At 49.1% G+C, this 19,263-nt stretch overlaps 1 protein-coding gene across 2 annotated transcripts in view; it reads right to left on the bottom strand.

Moving 5' to 3' along the window:
* Nucleotides 1-1,015: 1,015 nt before the first annotated feature.
* Nucleotides 1,016-19,263, bottom strand: part of LOC133128010 (peptidyl-prolyl cis-trans isomerase FKBP1B) — a 39,560-nt gene continuing 21,312 nt past the window's right edge. Inside the window, exons 1-13 of one of the 2 annotated variants that reach the window (XM_061241195.1) lie at nt 16,676-18,888; nt 15,742-16,171; nt 15,016-15,383; nt 14,332-14,489; nt 13,194-13,365; nt 12,784-13,032; nt 10,894-11,005; nt 10,357-10,472; nt 7,110-7,225; nt 5,368-5,499; nt 4,563-4,710; nt 3,324-3,491; nt 1,016-1,600 (exon numbers count right to left, since the gene is read on the bottom strand). In XM_061241195.1, the coding sequence (XP_061097179.1) occupies nt 1,472-1,600; nt 3,324-3,491; nt 4,563-4,710; nt 5,368-5,499; nt 7,110-7,225; nt 10,357-10,472; nt 10,894-11,005; nt 12,784-13,032; nt 13,194-13,365; nt 14,332-14,489; nt 15,016-15,383; nt 15,742-16,141 (2,268 nt within the window). In that variant the 5' untranslated portion in view covers nt 16,142-16,171; nt 16,676-18,888 and the 3' untranslated portion in view covers nt 1,016-1,471. Of the gene's footprint in view, nt 1,601-3,323; nt 3,492-4,562; nt 4,711-5,367; nt 5,500-7,109; nt 7,226-10,356; nt 10,473-10,893; nt 11,006-12,783; nt 13,033-13,193; nt 13,366-14,331; nt 14,490-15,015; nt 15,384-15,741; nt 16,172-16,675; nt 18,889-19,263 lie in introns of those variants that run through there. The other variant, XM_061241194.1, reaches the window with a different exon arrangement.

Here is a 19,263-nt window from a genome sequence, read left to right on the forward strand (position 1 = left end):
TGTAATGTTTACATCAGTTTTGTTTCAGCTTTTGTTCCAAAAAAATGATTGATTTACCCTTGCTTATTATTTCTATAGGTTAGCACTGTTCCAGTGTTTCATCCAAAAGCCCCATCATCAAAAAAACTGGTGAAATGTTTTCTGTATTTATTGCAACATAAAATGAATGCCTGTATTATTTCTTTTAAATGTTAATATTGTAAAAAAGTGAAATGTGTTACAGGGGTACATACAGGGAGTGATGAGATAGCCTTTCTAATGCTATAGCGATGCCTCAAGCTAACACATTCAATGACAGCTCTACTAGTTAGTTAGTTGGGGAAGAAAACATAGAGTTTATGAAAAATAGTGGAACACAAGAAAAAAGTTTTGCTAATATGAGCAAGATGTCTATGGCCTGTTCTGGCTCACTCCAAGATCTGGCATCAGGTAAATAAATCAAGGACAATCAATCCTGCATCGTTACCATGACGATTCTGCCACCTGCCACAGGCTTAAGGGATCAAGTCCTCTTCAGCTTTTACCAGCACATTCAGCTTTTACCAGCACATTCAGCTTTTACCAGCATATTCAGCTTTTACCAGCATATTCAGCTCTTATTAGCACATTCAGCTTTTACCAGCACATTCAGCTCTTACCAGCACATTCAGCTCATACCAAAATATTCAGCTCTTATCAGCACATGCAGCTCTTACCAGCACATTCAGCTTTTACCAACACATTCAGCTCTTACCAGCACATTCAGCTTATCAGCACATTCAGCTTTTACCAGCATATTCAGCTTTTACCAGCACATTCAGCTCTTATTAGCACATTCAGCTTTTACCAGCACATTCAGCTCTTACCAGCACATTCAGCATGGCGGGGTTGAACAGGTAACACCACATTTGGAGGCTGGGACATGACTAATGGGCCGTTCTGCTCCAGCCATGCAGCTTAAAGACCGCAGAACATCCACCCTGTCTCGGGCAGGTCACTGCACCCATCTGAAATAACCACCAGATTGAGTTCAAACTCAAACACACCCATTGTTTATTCACAAGTTTCTGGAAATTTATTTTATTATTATATAAGCCCTGCACCCTCTAGACAGTAAGAGGAATTGGATACAAAAATTGGATAAAGTGTTTTTTTGGGGTTTTTTTCTGAAATGGACAATCAAAAACTAACACTGGCATGGTGTCAGTGATTATAACAGTGGTAGTGTCTGTAACAGCCATTGGCCTCATCCTAATCTGCAGCCATTTCACCAAATATTTATGAGCCAAAATCAAAAAAGATTCAACAGCTTGAAATACATTTCACTCAGTTCATGTTGATTTACATTAAAAGATGCTACATAAATAAAAATCAGACAGAATTCAAAGGCGCATGTCTTGTGTGTGAAGGGTCAGGGCTACAGACAGCGAAGGCTGCAGGCATGTTGTGATGCAGGATCCTTTCAGCGGGTCAGTGGGGGGTGGCGGCGGTGTCAGAGTGTCTGCTGGCCTTTCTCCAGGCTCCTCTCGATGTTGTCGATCACCTCGACGGCCGCCTGGGGAATGCGGGTGCCGGGGCCAAAGATGCTGCAGACGCCCTTTTCATACAGGAACTCATAATCCTGAAACACACCGCTCCATTACACGCACGCTCTAGCCATGGAGACTGGGCTTCAATCAACCCCTGACCCCTAATCTGAGTTAGAAAGACTGTTCCTGAGGCCAGAAGGTGCCACACTTTCACTGAAGGGTTTTAGTGGCGCTTCAGTGCACAGGTTTGTGTTCACACTATACTGGAGGACAGAAGAGACCTCAACCTTTACACTGGGGGGGCTGTGTGACTCAGATTAATGCCCTTTCTCCTCCACTGCTCCTTTCTCTCTCCTCTCCTCTCTTCTTTCAGTTTCTCTTTTCTTGTTTCCTTCTCAATCTCTCTTTCCCTCTCTGTCTCTCTCTCAGTATATGAACATAAGCAAACACTCCAAATAAAAATGTTAAGAAGGTGCAGCAGGATTTTACAATACAGCAAAATGTATATATGATTAAAACAGGACCAACGGTGGTTCAGCTCTGATAAAATCACTGTTGCTTAGACACGGAAAATTACATTCCCTCAGAAATAAAAAGTGAATTGTCCTGACCCTCTTACCCCATTAGTCTGAATGTGATGCTTAATGAGGCAGCAGCTGCAGCACCACTCAGTCCTAATTAAGAGCGGAGTCCTTCAGCCTGATAGAGGAAACGAGACACCTGGCCTCACAGGGAGCGGTTCGGGGGGCCCGGTGGGTTTCTACAGTGTGGTAATGAGCCACCGCACAGCGCCTACACCAATCAATTATCAGCCATGTGACCCAGCAGCACAGCGCCTACACCAATCAGTGATCAGCCATGTGACCCAGCAGCTTAGCCAGCACCACTTCCTGTTAGCAACACATCATCCGCAATGGTACTAACACACTGACTGTGGATGATTCTACTCCTACAACTAGGAGCCATGCAGGGTGATTAAGAACATCACAGTTACTGGGGCTGGTTACCGTGTTACCCGGGCTGATTAAAGGGCGTTTCCCGGGCTGATTAAAGGGTGTTTCCCGGGCTGATTAAAGGGCGTTACCCGGGCTGATTAAAGGGCGTTACCCGGCTGATTAAAGGGTGTTACCCGGGGTGATTAAAGGGCGTTACCCAGACTGATTAAAGGGCGTTACCCGGGCTGATTAAAGGGCGTTACCCAGACTGATTAAAGGGCGTTACCCGGGCTGATTAAAGGGCGTTACCCGGGCTGATTAAAGGGCGTTACCCGGGCTGATTAAAGGGCGTTACCCGGCTGATTAAAGGGTGTTACCCGGGGTGATTAAAGGGTGTTTCCCGGGCTGATTAAAGGGCGTTACCCGGGCTGATTAAAGGGCGTTACCCGGCTGATTAAAGGGTGTTACCCGGGGTGATTAAAGGGCGTTACCCAGACTGATTAAAGGGCGTTACCCGGGCTGATTAAAGGGCGTTACCCAGACTGATTAAAGGGCGTTACCCGGGCTGATTAAAGGGCGTTACCCGGGCTGATTAAAGGGCGTTACCCGGGCTGATTAAAGGGCGTTACCCGGCTGATTAAAGGGTGTTACCCGGGGTGATTAAAGGGCGTTACCCAGACTGATTAAAGGGCGTTACCCGGGCTGATTAAAGGGCGTTTCCCGGGCTGATTAAAGGGCGTTACCCGGGCTGATTAAAGGGCGTTACCCGGGCTGATTAAAGGGCGTTACCCGGCTGATTAAAGGGCGTTACCCGGGCTGATTAAAGGGCGTTACCCGGGCTGATTAAAGGGCGTTTCCCGGGCAGATTAAAGGGCGTTACCTGGGGGGGGATTACTCCTCCACAGATGACCAGGATGTCGGGCCGCTGGAGGCTGTGCAGCTCTCTGATCAGCTCAGGGACGAGGGTCTTGTGTCCAGCAGCCAGCGTGCTGACCCCCACACAGTGCACATCTGCGTCCACAGCCTGCTGGGCCACCTCCAGAGGGGTCTACAGACACGCACGCGCACACATACACACACATACACGCACGCACGCACGCGGACACACACACACATGCACGCACGCACGCACAAACACACAGAAACATACACGCACAAACACGCACACACACACAGAAACATACACACACGCACGCACACACACACGCACACATACACGCATGCACGCACGCGCACACACACGCACACACACACACACACACATACACGCACGCACGCGCACAAATAAACGTACACGCACAAACAGGCACGCACACACACAGAAACATACACGCACAAACACGCACACACACACAGAAACATATACGCACAAACACACACGCACACACAGAAACATACATGCACAAACACCCACGCACGCACACACACAGAAACATACACGCACGCACGCACGCACGCACGCACACACACACACACACACACACACACACACACACAGTTACACAGTTACATATACACACGCATGAGCACACGCACACACAGAAACACGCGCGCGCACACACACACATGCATGCGCATGCACGCACACACACACACACACACACACACACACATGTACGCGTACACACACAGTTACATATACACACACACAGGCACAGTTATATACACGGAGTTATATATACACACTCACACATACTCACACACTCACTCACACACACACTCACACACTCACACACTCACACACTCACACACTCACACACTCACACACACACTCACACACACACTCACACACACACTCACACACACACACACACACATTATTGGCATTTTGGCAGACGCTCTTATCCAGAGCAACATACAGTTGATTAGACTAAGCAGGAGACAATCCTCCCCTGGAGCAATGCAGGGTTGAGGGCCTTGCTCAAGGGCCCAACGGCTGTGCAGATGTTATCGTGGCTACACCGGGATTAGAACCACCGCCCTTGTGTGTCCCAGTCATTTACCTTAACCACTACACTACAGGCCGCCCAGTAAAAACGCACGTTATATACACACACACACATAGTTAAATACACACACACACACACACGCACGCGCGCACACATACATACACACACACCTGGAAAAGGGGTCCAATGTCCACGTCGAACCCCAGGTCAGCAAATCCCGTAGCGATGACTTTGGCCCCCCGGTCATGGCCGTCCTGTCCCATCTTGGCCACTAGGAGGCGTGGGTTCCTGCCCTCCTGCTTCTTAAACTGTGCAACTCTACAGAGACAGCAGCCTGAGCGGAGTGTTTAATTGACACACCACCCGCTACTACCAGCCTGGCTGCCACTTCAGAACCCAACAGGCAAGATGTGCTGCTAATGGGAGCTAAATTATTCACATTAGGTTTATTTTATTCTAATGCTAACTCAGGAAATGACCAAACACTCTGGAGTTAAGCTAACAGAGTCTGCAGCTAAACACGCTAACACAGTCTGCAGCCAAACACGCTAACAGTCTGCAGCCAAACACGCTAACAGTCTGCAGCCAAACACGCTAACACAGTCTGCAGCCAAACACTCTAACACAGTCTGCAGCCAAACACGCTAACACAGTCTGCAGCCAAGCACGCTAACACAGTCTGCAGCCGAATAATAGCGCTAATATCCCTAACGCAGCCATTCAGACCCAATCAATCCCCATGGCAACAGGAAAATCTGCAAATCCACACTCTCTGTATTCCCCACGGCTGGCAAATTTCTCCTTCAGCACAATTCATTCATTAACCACAAGGCCAATGATCACACCAGATCACACCAGACCAGATTTACAGAGAGACTCTCAGAGAAACAAACAGAATGACAGAATGAAAGAAGATAAAGAGATGGAGAGGAGAGTGGGGGAGATGCAGACACAAAGTGTGCAGTCCCTCCTCACCTCTGGAGGGCGCTGGAGATCTCCTGGTGCTCCCCGAACTCGCTGCGGTACGCCCCGCTCACCATGCGTGTGCTGGCCTTGTGCTCCCCGAACACCCCCTTCATGGCGTCTGTGATCTCCCCAACCGAACACCTGTAGCCAGCACGAGCACGCTTAGCGCACCTTACCGCACACCACCCTATACCACACATTACCGCACACAACCCTATACCACACATCACACATAACCACACACCACCCTTACCACACACACCACCCTTACCACACACAACCCTATACCACACACCACACATTACCGCACACAACCCTATACCACACATCACATAACCACACACCACCCTTACCACACACAACCCTATACCACACACCACACATTACCGCACACAACCCTATACCACACATTACCATACACAAACCTATACCACACATTACCACACATCACACATAACCACACACCACCCTTACCACACACAACCCTATACCACACACCACACATTACCGCACACAACCCTATACCACACATCACACAACCACACACCACCCTTACCACACACACCACACATTACCGCACACAACCCTATACCATACATTACCATACACAAACCTATACCACACATTACCACACATCACACATAACCCCATACCACCCTTACCACACACAACCCTATACCGCACACCACCCCATACCACACCACACATTACCGCACACAACCCTATACCACACATTACCACACGTAACCCTATACCATACCCCACATAACCACACATCACACATAACCACACACCACCCCATACCACCCTTACCACACACAACCCTATACCACACACCACACATTACCGCACACCACCCCATACCACACACCACACATTACTGCACACAACCCTATACCACACATTACCACACGTAACCCTATACCATACCCCACATAACCACACACCACCCCATACCACCCTTACCACACATTACTGCACACAACCCTAGACCACACACCACACATTACCACACACAAACCTATACCACACATTACCACACATCACACGTAACCACACACCACCCCATACCACCCGTACCACACACAACCCCATACCACACACCACACATTACTGCACACAAACCTATACCATACCCCACATAACCACCCTTACCACACCACCCAATACCACACACCACACATTACCGCACACAACCCTATACCACACACCACCGCACAAAAACCCTATACCACGCTGACCACACATCACACATAACCACACACCACCCCATACCACACACATTACCACAACCACCACACATTACCACACACAACCCTATACCACACATCACTGCACACAACCCTATAACAGGCTTACCACACATTACCACACACAACCCTATACCATACCCCACATTGCCACACACCCTGCCATACCGCACCCAACCATATACCACACATTGCCACACTCAACCCTATACCACACACCACACATTACCACACACAAACCTACACCACACATTACCACACACACCCCTATACACACACCACACATTACTGCACACAACCCCATACCACACATTACCACACACAACCCTATACCACACTGACCACACACCACACCTGACCACACACCACCCCATACTGCACCCAGCCCTATAACAGGCTTACCACACATTACCACACACTACTCCATACCACCCTTACTACACACCACACACCTGCCATAACTGCACACTACCCCATACCACCCCTGTACCACACACTCACCTGGCCCGAGCTGCCTCCACAGCTAGCCCCAACAGGTTTCCACTGCGCGTGCGAGCGCACTCCTCAATGGCCAACAGACAACTCTGCGCCCTCTCGCTGTCCCGCGTTTCTCTCACCTGAGAAACACAAACACACCACTCTCTCACCTGAGAAACACAAACACACCACTCTCTCACCTGAGAAACACAAACACACCATTCTCACCTGCGAAACACAAACACACCATTCTCTGACCTGAGTTACCCAAACACACCACTCTCTCACCTGAGAAACAAACACACCACTCTCTCTCACAAGATACCTCGCCCGGAAAAGAAAACCGGGGCCCCCTTCTGGAGTCAGACCCGGGAGGGGAGCTCGTCGGCGAGCGTCTGGGGGCACAGCCCGAATTGGTAACTTGGGGTCGCCGCCCTGTGGGCTCACCACCTGCAGGGGTCAGCAGTGGAGTCGGGTGCTTTGCCCAACGGGCAGTGGGCAAAAGCAGGGATCCGGGCGCACTGATCCTTGCAGAGGATATTAAATACAATCCTCACAGACAGGTTCTGGGGACATGGAACGTCACCTCTCTGGTGGGGAAGGAACCGGAGCTAGTGCGGGAGGCGGAGCGGTACCAACTAGATATAGTTTGGTTCACCTCCACGCACAGCACTGGTTCCGGAACCAAACTCCTGGAGAGGGGCTGGACTCTGTTCTTTTCTGGAGTTGCTCAGGGTGAGAGGCGCCGGGCGGGTGTGGGGATACTCACAAGCCACCAGCTGAGTGCCACTGTGTTGGAGTTCCACCCGGGGAACGAGAGGGTCGCATCTTTGCGACTAAGTGTCGCTGGGGGGAAAGCTTTGTGCTTATGCACCAAACCGCAGTTCAGAGTATCCGGCTTTCTTGGAGTCACTGGGCAGAATCCTGGAAAGGGTGCCGCCCGGAGACTCCATAGTTCTGCTGGGCGACTTCAACGCTCACGTGGACAATGATAGAGAAACCTGGAAGGGGGTGATTGGGAGGAATGGCCTGCCTGATCTTAACCCGAGCGGTGTCTTGTCATTGGACTTCTGCGCTGGTCATGGATTGTCCATAACGAACAACATGTTCGAGCATAGGGTAGCTCATAAGTATACTTGGTACCAGAGCACCATAGGCCAAAGATCGATGATCGACTTTGTGGTCGTATCATCAGACCTGCGGCCGTATGTCTTGGACACTCGGGTGAAGAGAGGAGCAGAGCTGTCAACTGATCACCACCTGGTGGTGAGTTGGATCAAGTGGCGGGGAGGCTGCCGGACAGACCCGGTAAACCCAAACGTGTAGTGAGGGTGAACTGGGAAAGTCTGGCTGAGGCCCCCGTCCGCGAGGTCTTCAACTCCCACCTCCGGAGGAACTTCTCACGCATCCCGGGGGAGGCTGGGGACATGGAGCCTGAGTGTACCATGTTCAAAGCCTCCATTGCAGAGGCGGAAAGCAGGAGCTGTGGCCAGAAGGTCATCAGTGCCTGTCGGGGCAGCAACCCAAGAACCCGCTGGTGGACACCAGTCCAAAGGCTCGGGGGAATCTGCACCTATATCTCTGGCGGAAGTTGCTGACGTAGTCAAAAAGCTCCTCAGCAGCAAGTCGCCAGGTGTGGATAAGATTTGCCCTGAGATGCTGAAGGTCCTGGACATTGTTGGGCTGGCTTGGCTGACACGCCTCTTCAGTGTCGCGTGGAGGTCGGGTACAGTACCTGCAGAGTGGCAGACCGGGGTGGTGGTCCCCATTTTCAAGAAGGGGGACCGGAGGGTGAGCTCCAACTATCGGGGTCACACACTCCTCTGCCTCCCCAGGAAAGTTTATGCTAGGGTGCTGGAAAGGAGGCTTTACCTTGGCAGGGTTGCTGGCGGGGTCATGTGGACTGGATGGGCAAACTCCCATTTGCTTTGTGGATTTGGAGTAGGCTTTCGACCGTGTCCCCCGGGGAACCCTGTGGGGGGTACTGCGGGAGTATAGGGTACCGGGGCCATTGTTACGAGCCATCCGGTCCCTGTATAACCAAAGTGAGAGCTGTGTCCGCATCCTCGGCACAAAGTCAAGCACGTTTCCAGTGGGTGCGGGACTCCGCCAAGGTTGCCCATGTCACCGGTCCTGTTTGTGATATTCATGGACAGGATCTCAAGGCGCAGCCGAGGTGAGGTGTCCGGTTTGCGGATCGGTGCAGCATCAGCAGTAATGCGGGCGTTGCACCGGACCGTCGTTGTGAAGAGGGACCTGAGCCGGAAGGCGAAGCTCTCGATTTACCGGTCGATCTACGTCCCAACCCTCACCTATGGTCACAAGCTTTGGGTAGTGACCGAAAGAACGAGATCGCGGATACAAGTGGCCAAAATGAGCTTCCTCTGTAGGGTGGCTGGGCTCAGCCTTAGAGATAGGGTGAGGAGCTCGGACATCCGGAGGGAGCTCGGAGTAGAGCCGCTGCTCCTTCGCGTCGAAAGGAAACAATTGAGGTGGTTCGGGCATCTGATCAGGATGCCTCCTGGGCGCCTCCCTTTGGAGGTTTTCCGGGCTTGTCCAACTGGGCGGAGACCCCGAGGTAGACCCAGAACCCGCTGGAGAGATTATATATCTCTCCTGGCCTGGGAACGCCTCGGGATCCCCCAGGAGGAGCTTTACGGCCTTTGTTTTAGGCAAAGGTAGGAGAGCTACGTTCTGAATGTGTGCTTCAGCTCTTCATCAATCACAATGCAACACCTCAGGATACGTCACTAGGCAACAGAGATGTGCAAGGACCCCGAGCAGATAGTTTAGGCAAGCAGATGATCGCCCGACACCGCCATCACGTGTGTCTGAGGAGAACAGCACACGCCGGAGCACAGCTGAAACTGTGTGTCTGAGGAGAACAGCACACGCCGGAGCACAGCTGAAACTGTGTGTCTGAGGAGAACAGCACACGCCAGAGCACAGCTGAAACTGTGTGTCTGAGGAGAACAGCGCACGCCAGAGCACAGCTGAAACTGTGTGTCTGAGGAGAACAGCACACGCCAGAGCACAGCTGAAACTGCAATACAGCACCCTGACATGTGGGCGTGACATATAAATATAAAATACCCTTTAGTAAAAGCCGAGAAGCTACACTTCAAGCTCATGAGAATGATCGGATTACAAAAATTCTATATATGTCTTAGCTATATACGTTAGCTCTCTGTATAACAGTTCAGATCAGGGGCTAAATGAGATGGGGGGGGGGGGGGGGGGGCGGGGGGCATTAAAAACACATAACACTCACCCTCTTCAGTTTCTCTATCTGCTTGTTGCGAACCGCGGTGTTGTCGATCGCCAGGACTTCCACAGACTCCTCCTTATCCAGACGATATTTGTTCACCCCGACAATGACCTCCGACCCTGGAAACGGAAGAGAGCAGGAGCCTTCAGCACGGGGAGACAGGAGTAGGAAACACTGAAGGCTCATTAAGTGCTCATTAACTCCCTCATTAAGTGCTACTGAGTGTGAACAGCACTAATTAACCTGCAGTACAAGCAACAAAGGCATCAGCTACATAACACATTGATATTATCATCATTATTATGATGATGATGACGATGATCATCATCGTCATCATCATCATCGTCATCATCATCGTCGTCGTCGTCATCGTCATTGTCATCGTCGTCGTCGTCGTCGTCATCATCATCATCGTCATCGTCGTCGTCGTCATCATCATCATCATCGTCATCATCGTCGTCATCGTCATCGTCCTCGTCATCGTCATCATCATCATCATCATCATCATCATCATCATCATCGTCATCATCACTGGATCACCGGAGTCGATGCGGGCCTGCCGACGGGCAGCGCACTCCTCGATGCGGAGTTTGGGGATCCCCTCGGCTACCGCCCGTGCCATGCCCCCCATCTCCTCGATCTCTGTGATGAACTGCACAGGAGAGAGATCAGCAGTCTCTGAGATACTCAAACCACCCTGTCTGGCACCAAGAATCATTCCATGGTCAAAGTCACTTATATCACATTTCTTCCCCATTCTGACAGTTGGTCTGAAAAAAAGAACCTCATCCGGCATTTCTCCAGTTTCTAAATACCGTCTAAAAATTTACATTGACATTTTAGTCATGGCGGCACGGATGGTGCAGTGGGTAGCACTGCCGCCTCACAGCAAGGAGGTCCTGGGTTGGAATCCCCGTCGGCCGGGGCCTCTCTGTGTGGAGTTTGCATGTTCTCCCCGTGTTTGCGTGGGTTTCCTCCAGGTACTCCGGTTTCCTCCCACAGTCCAAAGACATGCAGGTTAGGCTGATTGGAGAGTCTAAATTGCCCGTAGGTATGAGTGTGTGAGTGAATGGTGTGTGTGCCCTGCGATGGACTTGCGGCCTGTCCAGGGTGTATTCCTGCCTTTCGCCCAATGTATGCTGGGATAGGCTCCAGCCCCCCTGCGACCCTGTTCAGGATAAGCGGGTTCAGATAATGGATGGATGGATTTTAGTCATTCGGCAGACGCTTTTAATCCAAAGCGACTTACAAGTGCATAGGTTTTTGTAAAAGCATCACATCCATAACCAGTAAAATACACATGAAGAGCTGCCAGTGGTTTAACAATGAACTCTTTGAGCACACTTTGGAGTATGCCATCAGTACTTCTTAATGCCCTATCTCAATATCAGCCACGACAAGAATTTATATAGCACCTTCATCCAAAGCACTGTACAACTGATGCTTCTCATTCACACACTCACACTCACACTCACACTCACACTCACACTCACACTCACACTCACACTCACACTCACACTCACACTCACACTCACACTCACACTCACACGGCGATTGGCTGCCATGCAGGGCACCAACCAGCTCCCAAGTCTACATAACTTACATTTAATCACATCTATAAAAAATTGGCATTAATTTGCCAATATACACAAAAACGAACTGCAGAACTGTGACTTGTCCCAAGTGGCTCCACCACCACTATAAACGGCAAATTCCTACCCCTACCCCTAACCCTAAGCCTAACCCTAACCATTACATATCACCAGATCTAGAATCCACTGCCCTCTTGTAGGCTGAGTGACATACAGTACTGTGTCAAAAATAAACACTGGAAAGGGGCCGCGGTGGCGCAACAGGCGAAGACGCAGCAGACTTGTGGTTGCAGTTTACTGCAGTTGCACACCGGGGACCGGGGTTCGATTCCCGGTCCTGCTGAAGGCCAAGTTAGGCCGGCTCACGTGGAGCGGCATTAATTGGCTCGCTGCTCCAGAGGGAGGGTCTTGGCAGGGTTAGCTGATCGCCGTACAATAAGCGCCTCGGATGCCTTGGAACCACGGACACGTTTAGAGAGATGAGACGTCCTGAAGAAGGCGTGTCGCTCTTCCTCGGGCCGCCAGGGGGCTGGGGGGGGGACATGGTATCTGACACTAACTCAAATTGAATTAGAGGAGGGTACAACTGGCTACTAAACTGGGAGAAAAAGGGAAAAATCTAAAAACAAAAAAAAAAACACTGGAAGTCCGAGGTAGGAGGGGGGGAGCCGGGGAATCTATCAAATAGCGCACCACTAACAAGTGAGCCAATGATGGGAATAATCAATTGGCAGATAAACACATTTAGGGGGGTTCACCCATGTCACCATACAAGCTAGAACCACCACCAGACAGGTGTATAGAGTAGTTTACCTGAGGGCAGGTGTGTGGTACAGACCTTGAGTGCAGCGTTGTAAACGTCTGAGGTGAGGGACTCCATCATGTGGGACCCGCCCCAGGGGTCGGCCACTTTGGGGATCCCGGACTCCTCCTGCACAATGATCTGCGTGTTGCGGGCGATGCGGGCACTCTTGATGGTGGGCAGACCCAGCGCCTCGTCGAAGGAGTTGGTGTGCAGGGACTGCGTGCCCCCGAACACGGCTGCCATCGCCTCGATGACTGTGCGGATCACATTGTTGTAGGGGTCCTACAGCCCAACACCACCAAACACTCAAATATCTATGAAGATAAATGTATTAAGCACAGATATGGGCTCTCACACTCACTCTCACTCTCACTCTCACTCTCACTCTCACTCTCACTCTCACTCTCACGCTCACTCTCACGCTCACTCTCACGCTCACACACCTGCTCAGTGAGGGACCACCCGGAGGTCTGGCAGTGGGTGCGGAGCAGCAGGGATTTGGGGTTTTTGGGCTGAAACTTCTCCTGGATCAGAGAGGCCCAGAGCCGCCTGGCCGCCCTCAGCTTAGCGATCTCCATGTAGAAGTTCATCCCGATGCCCCAGAAGAACGAGAGCCTGAACACAAAACAAGAACCAACAGCTGCCGCCCAAAGCTGTGTGTCTCAGTCACAAGACGAGTGTGAGTGTTTCTGGTCATCAGGAAATGAAGAGCACGAACACACCGAACATCTCACACCACACATCCTACACCACACATCCTACACCACACATCCTACACCACACATCTCACACCACACATCTCACACCACACATCCTACACCACACATCCTACACCACACATCCTACACCACACATCCTACACCACACATCTCACACCACACATCTCACACCACACATCTCACACCACACATCTCACACCACACATCCTACACCACACATCCTACACCACACATCTCACACCACACATCCTACACCACACATCCTACACCACACATCTTACACCACACATCTTACACCACACATCCTACACCACACATCTCACACCACACATCTCACACCACACCAGGCATGTTACAGTTCGTATTTGTTTTAATTGACCGAGAGGGCTGGAGTAAAAATATGTGATCTACAGGATTGGAGTCCATTGAAAAATCAACATCATGTTGTGTGAACGGCTAGTTACCACACATTTTGCTCCCAGCCAGCCTTCACCAGTACAGTATACATAGTGATATAGCCTATAGCCTATAGCCGGTGATATAGGCGGTGGCTCTTGTGAAGAGGGAAGTAGTAACCATGTCATCAACCAGATTAATGAATGACTTTGGAAAACTTCTGAATCTTCAACCTTTTTCCCTCTTGTTCTGGAAATGGCAACTTGAATAAAGCAACTCAAACATTAGACTACCCACCCTCACATTCCCGGCCTTTCACTGAGCAGGATTACCGAGAACGTAATCCTCCCACATCTGGAACATGGGACTGTAAGTAAAAAGAGCTGTTCCGACTTTTACTCAGCACAGTTTTCCAGCAAAGTCAGTAAAACACAGCTGCGTTGTGAGATACCCCAGGGGGGGTTACCTGGGGGCGAATTCGTCGATGGAGAGCCCAGCCTTCAAGCCGGTGCGGCAGTACTCCAGGCCGTTGGCGATGGTGTAGGCCAGCTCCAGAATGGCGTCCGCGCCAGCCTCCTGTATGTGATACCCGCTGATGGAGATGGAGTTAAACTTGGGCATGTGCTGCAAAAGGAAACAAGTTACAGAAGCGCTCCCCCACTGAGCTCACAACAGACAATACTTCCTTCATATTTCAGAACATATTTTAGACTTTTACATTCTTTTTTTTTTTTTTTTAAGATATTTGAATGGGGGCGAGAGAGAGGGAAAGACATGCGACAAATTGTCAGACGGTGGGATTGGAACCGTTGACGTCGCGGCTGACAATGAGCATGCGGTCAGTGCTCTGCAGGCTGCGCCACCGAGACACCCAGACTTTTACATTCTAAACAGCATCTGAACTACACATCTGTAACAGTTAAATCTACAGTTAAGTCATGTATATTGTACTTCAGCGATACAGGTCAGGTACGAACCCATGAGATCACCCATCAGAACCCTAACCAACAACATCACAATTTCAAAATGCTTCCATTCTGTAGTGTGTTCAATAGCCAGTGTTCTGCAGTCAGAGTGTTTGTGGGATAAATGTGTCCAGGATAAGGTTTTATCAGGTGGAGGTAAAGGCTTGGACAGGTGGAGGCGGTACCTTGGAGGTGTAGGCAAAGATGTCCGCGATGGCGTGCATGGACGGCTCAGGCGGGAAGATATAGGTGTTCCGCACCATGAACTCCTTCAGGATGTCGTTCTGGATGGTGCCGGTCAGCTGATGGAGGGGCACGCCCTGCTCCTCGCCCGTCACGATGAACATGGCCAAAATGGGGATGACTGCCCCGTTCATGGTCATGGAGACAGACATCTTTTCCAGAGGGATCCCGTCGAACAGAAGCCGGGTGTCCTCCACCGTGTCGATGGCCACGCCCGCCATGCCCACGTCGCCGTGCACCCTGGGATTGTCTGAGTCGTAACCACGGTGAGTGGCCAGGTCAAAGGCCACAGAGAGGCCCTGCTGCCCAGCTGCACAACAAACACACCTGCTCACTCACTGAGACACTGCCCTTACCCTCGCTATGAGACACACCTGCCCAGTTCAGGTTACAGCCTTAATCAACTTTTCTCCGTGGGAAGAGTCCGATTGCAACACGCAGATAGTCTCTCACTGTCAAATGGCTACAGGCATCACGGATCTATACAGATCATGCAGAATCATATTAAAATACAGGTATTTCATCTTTACAAACTTTTTATTAACATAGGTGTGCACATCAGACAGTTTACTCAGTAAAACTCTAATATTAAAAAGGCACGATGAACCCTGCTCAGCCCTGGGACTCGAGACCAGAGTTTAGGAACCCCCTAGATGTGCCGCCATTACCTTTGATATTGTCCCTGTAAAACTTGTTGCTCTCCTCCACGGTGCTGAAGCCGGCATACTGCCTGATGGTCCATGGCCTGTAGGTGTACATAGTGGGATAGGGCCCGCGGGTAAAGGGGAATACGCCCGGTAGTTCATCAGGGACCGTCTCCGAGTCACAGCGAGTATAGACCGGCTTGATGGATATACCCTCCGGGGTGTGCCAGATCAGCTCTTCAGGGTTCTTCCCTTTCAGCTGTTTCTTGGCCAGCTCGGCCCACGTGGGGTGTAGCTCTTTCTGCCGCGAAGGAGGTGCAGTCCAGAGTCGCCGCAGGTGCCTGTCCGACACAGGCGAAGCTCCAGCCGGCCGGAGCAGCTGCTTGGCAGCCGAGGCCGCGTAGGCACTCCGTGCAGATAGCATAGCAAACTGGCGTCCTGCAACTCTGCTCACCTGTAAATGAAACAACTGTAAAAATGTAATACAGCACCGTGGAACCACTGTGCACGTCAGGTAGCAAACTGGTCAGGTCGGAACTGGCTAACGTTTCCTACTTGGCAGGAGGCATTGTAATTGGTTGGGTTGGACCGATAATGTTATCTACTTCTTTGGCTGAACGTCAGCTAACTCAGGTGGCTAATATCCAATTTAGAGTCGTTTGTTTCATTTCATTTAGTCAAACGGACATGAATAATGACGTAAGACAATGGTTTAAATACGGAACAGAAATATCCGCTAGTTAAGTCAATGCTTTAAAAGGGAGATGGCTAACGTCAGACAGTTCTTATCCTTAGGCACAACACTGTTTCTGTATCTAGCGGATGCTAACTCATAAGAAATTATCAACGACTTTCAATAGCTTTTTTTGTATTAGGTTTTATTGACGACCGATGTGATGTATTAGATAAATTATTGAATTAACAAAACGTTAGTATAAAACATTGTCTCTATCCTGACCTTGCGTTTGTTTACTGCCGAATGAATTTGTGAAGAAGTAGGTGTAAATCCAACTACCTATCGCCTACGAACACACCGGCTGTCCACCAATCACAGAGCAGAAAATGGGCTTCATGAACCTTGATCTCTGAACGAGAAGAAACCGGAAGTATTTGTTTTGTTTCGTAACGTTTATATTATTCCATCTTCAGTAGGAATTCATATGAAACACCGGTATTGTTGTACTTTCAATACGTACCTGAATAGCTACCATACAATAAAATATTATAGCGCAAACACTCCACTAGCATTCGTTTAGCTGTATCGTACATAACGTTCCATCTTCGCCACCAGGTGGAGGTGTGACCTTGGTTTGAAATGGCAGAAAATCCTACCCTGCTGTGCATATATTTCAAATGCGATTTCACTCATTTTGAGTTAGTAGTCTTTGCCACTGTCAGTGGAATAAAAAATAGCAAATTTGCATATATTCACACCATAAAGATACGTACATGTGGGCTGTCTCCTGCTTAGTCTAATCAACTGTATGTCGCTCTGGGTAAGAGTGTCTGCCAAATACCAATAATGTAATGTAATGGTCTACCAGGTCACTTGCTATTGCTGAGCTCAGTGGATTTTTGCTTCCCAACACAGTATCTATCATTCTTCCTTACAGAACTGCTTCAGGTCAACCATATTCTTAGGATGTCTGGTGTGAACAGCTCTGGAGGTCATTCCACAGCATCTCTATTGTGTTAAGGGTTCTGACTGGGCTATTTCAAAACCCACATCTTTTTGAACCCATTCTGTAGTATTTTTACTTCAATGTTTACGGTCATTGTCCTGCTGCATCACCAACTTCTACTGAGTTTCAGCTGGAGGACAGCCACGCTGACGTTATCCTGTAGAACACCTTGATAAACTTGGTTATTAATTTCCCCTTGATGATGGCAAGCAGTCCAGGCCTCGAAGCAGCAAAGCAGCAGCAGAGCATGATGTTCCCTCCACCGTACTCTGCTGGGATTAAGTTTTCATGTTGGGATATGGTGCCCTTTTAATGCCATACATAGTGCTGCATGGTCTTCCTGAACAGGTCAACCTTAGTTTCATCAGTCCTCAAAACATTTTCCCACTAGCGTTGTGGAGTGTGAAGGTGCTCTTTGGCAAACTTCAGCCGCACAGCGATGAGCAATGGCTCCCTCTGTGCCGTCCACGCCTGTTCAATATTCTGCATATGGCAGACTCATGAATAGAAATGTTAACTAGTTCCAATGATTCCTTCAAGCCTTTAGTTGTGACTATGGTTCTTTTTTACCTCATTGTGCATTCTGCATTGAGTCATCTTGGTTGGGCTCCCACTTCTAAGGAGAGTAGTCAGAGAACTATTATGGACAATTTGTCCAACTATGGACTGATGAATATAAAAACTTTTATGAGAAAAACTTCTGAGATCTTTTCAGGGCATGGTTCACATCAGCAGATGCTTCTTGTGAATACCAAATGTTTTAGTGTTTTTTATGAGTGAAAGTAGCTCTAAACCACACCTCTAATCTGTTTTATTGATTGGACTCCAGGTTTGCTAGCTCCTGACTCCAATTAGCTTTTGTTGAAGTCATTAGCCTAGGGGTTCACATACCTTTTCCAGCCTATACAGTGAATGTTTGAATGATGCATTCAATTTGGCAAAGAACAATACAATAATGTCTGTGTTAAAACAGATTGTGTTTGTACATTATTGTAACTTAGATGAAGATCAGATCATATTTCAAGGCAAATGTATACATTTAGTCATTTGGTATACTTAAATGCAGGTCATTCTAAAGGGTTCACAATTTTTCTTGCCCCTGTAATTCTTGTAGGGAATTCTTACACAGATCACTCAATATGGATTTAAATTCCCTCAAATTAAAGCTGACCTTCTGTACTTCAACCTCATATTCATTGTTTTATTTCAAACCTAATATGATGGGAGTACAGAGCCAAGACAATGTGTCATTGTCCAAACACGAACAGTCTGCAGCGTATAACATATGCTAGCATCTTTATGCTGCACCTGTACGTCCCAGATCTGTCTTGGCATTTGCTTTCTTGTGCACTAATTATAACCTGCTCTAGGAAAGAGCATCAACAAAATATCTAAAATATGAAACATAAATGACAGAGATTTATATGACCAATTGTGCTTATTACACCTTGTATTTACTCAGTGAGCACTTTATTAGGTATGTTTTAGACTTCTACTCCTGTAGCCTATCCACTTAAAGAGTTATGATGCATTGTGTGTTCAGAGATGCTCTTCTGCATACCACAGTAGTAATGTGTGGCTATTTGGGTTACTGTCAATTTCCTGTCAGCTTTGACCAGCCAGGCCATTCTCCTCTGACGAGGAGATACTCAAACCACCCTGTCTGCCACCAACAATCATTCCATGCTCAAAGTCACTTCGATCACATATTTTCCCAATTCTGATCGTTGATGTGAACATTAACTGAAGCTCTTGACCCGTATCTGCATGACTATATGCATAGCACTGCTGCCACACAATTGGCTGATTAGAGAATTGCATGAATAATTAGGTGTAATAAAGTAAAAATATTCAGTGTACATAC

Source organism: Conger conger, chromosome 5, assembly GCF_963514075.1.
Source record: "Conger conger chromosome 5, fConCon1.1, whole genome shotgun sequence".
Lineage (NCBI taxonomy): Eukaryota > Metazoa > Chordata > Actinopteri > Anguilliformes > Congridae > Conger > Conger conger.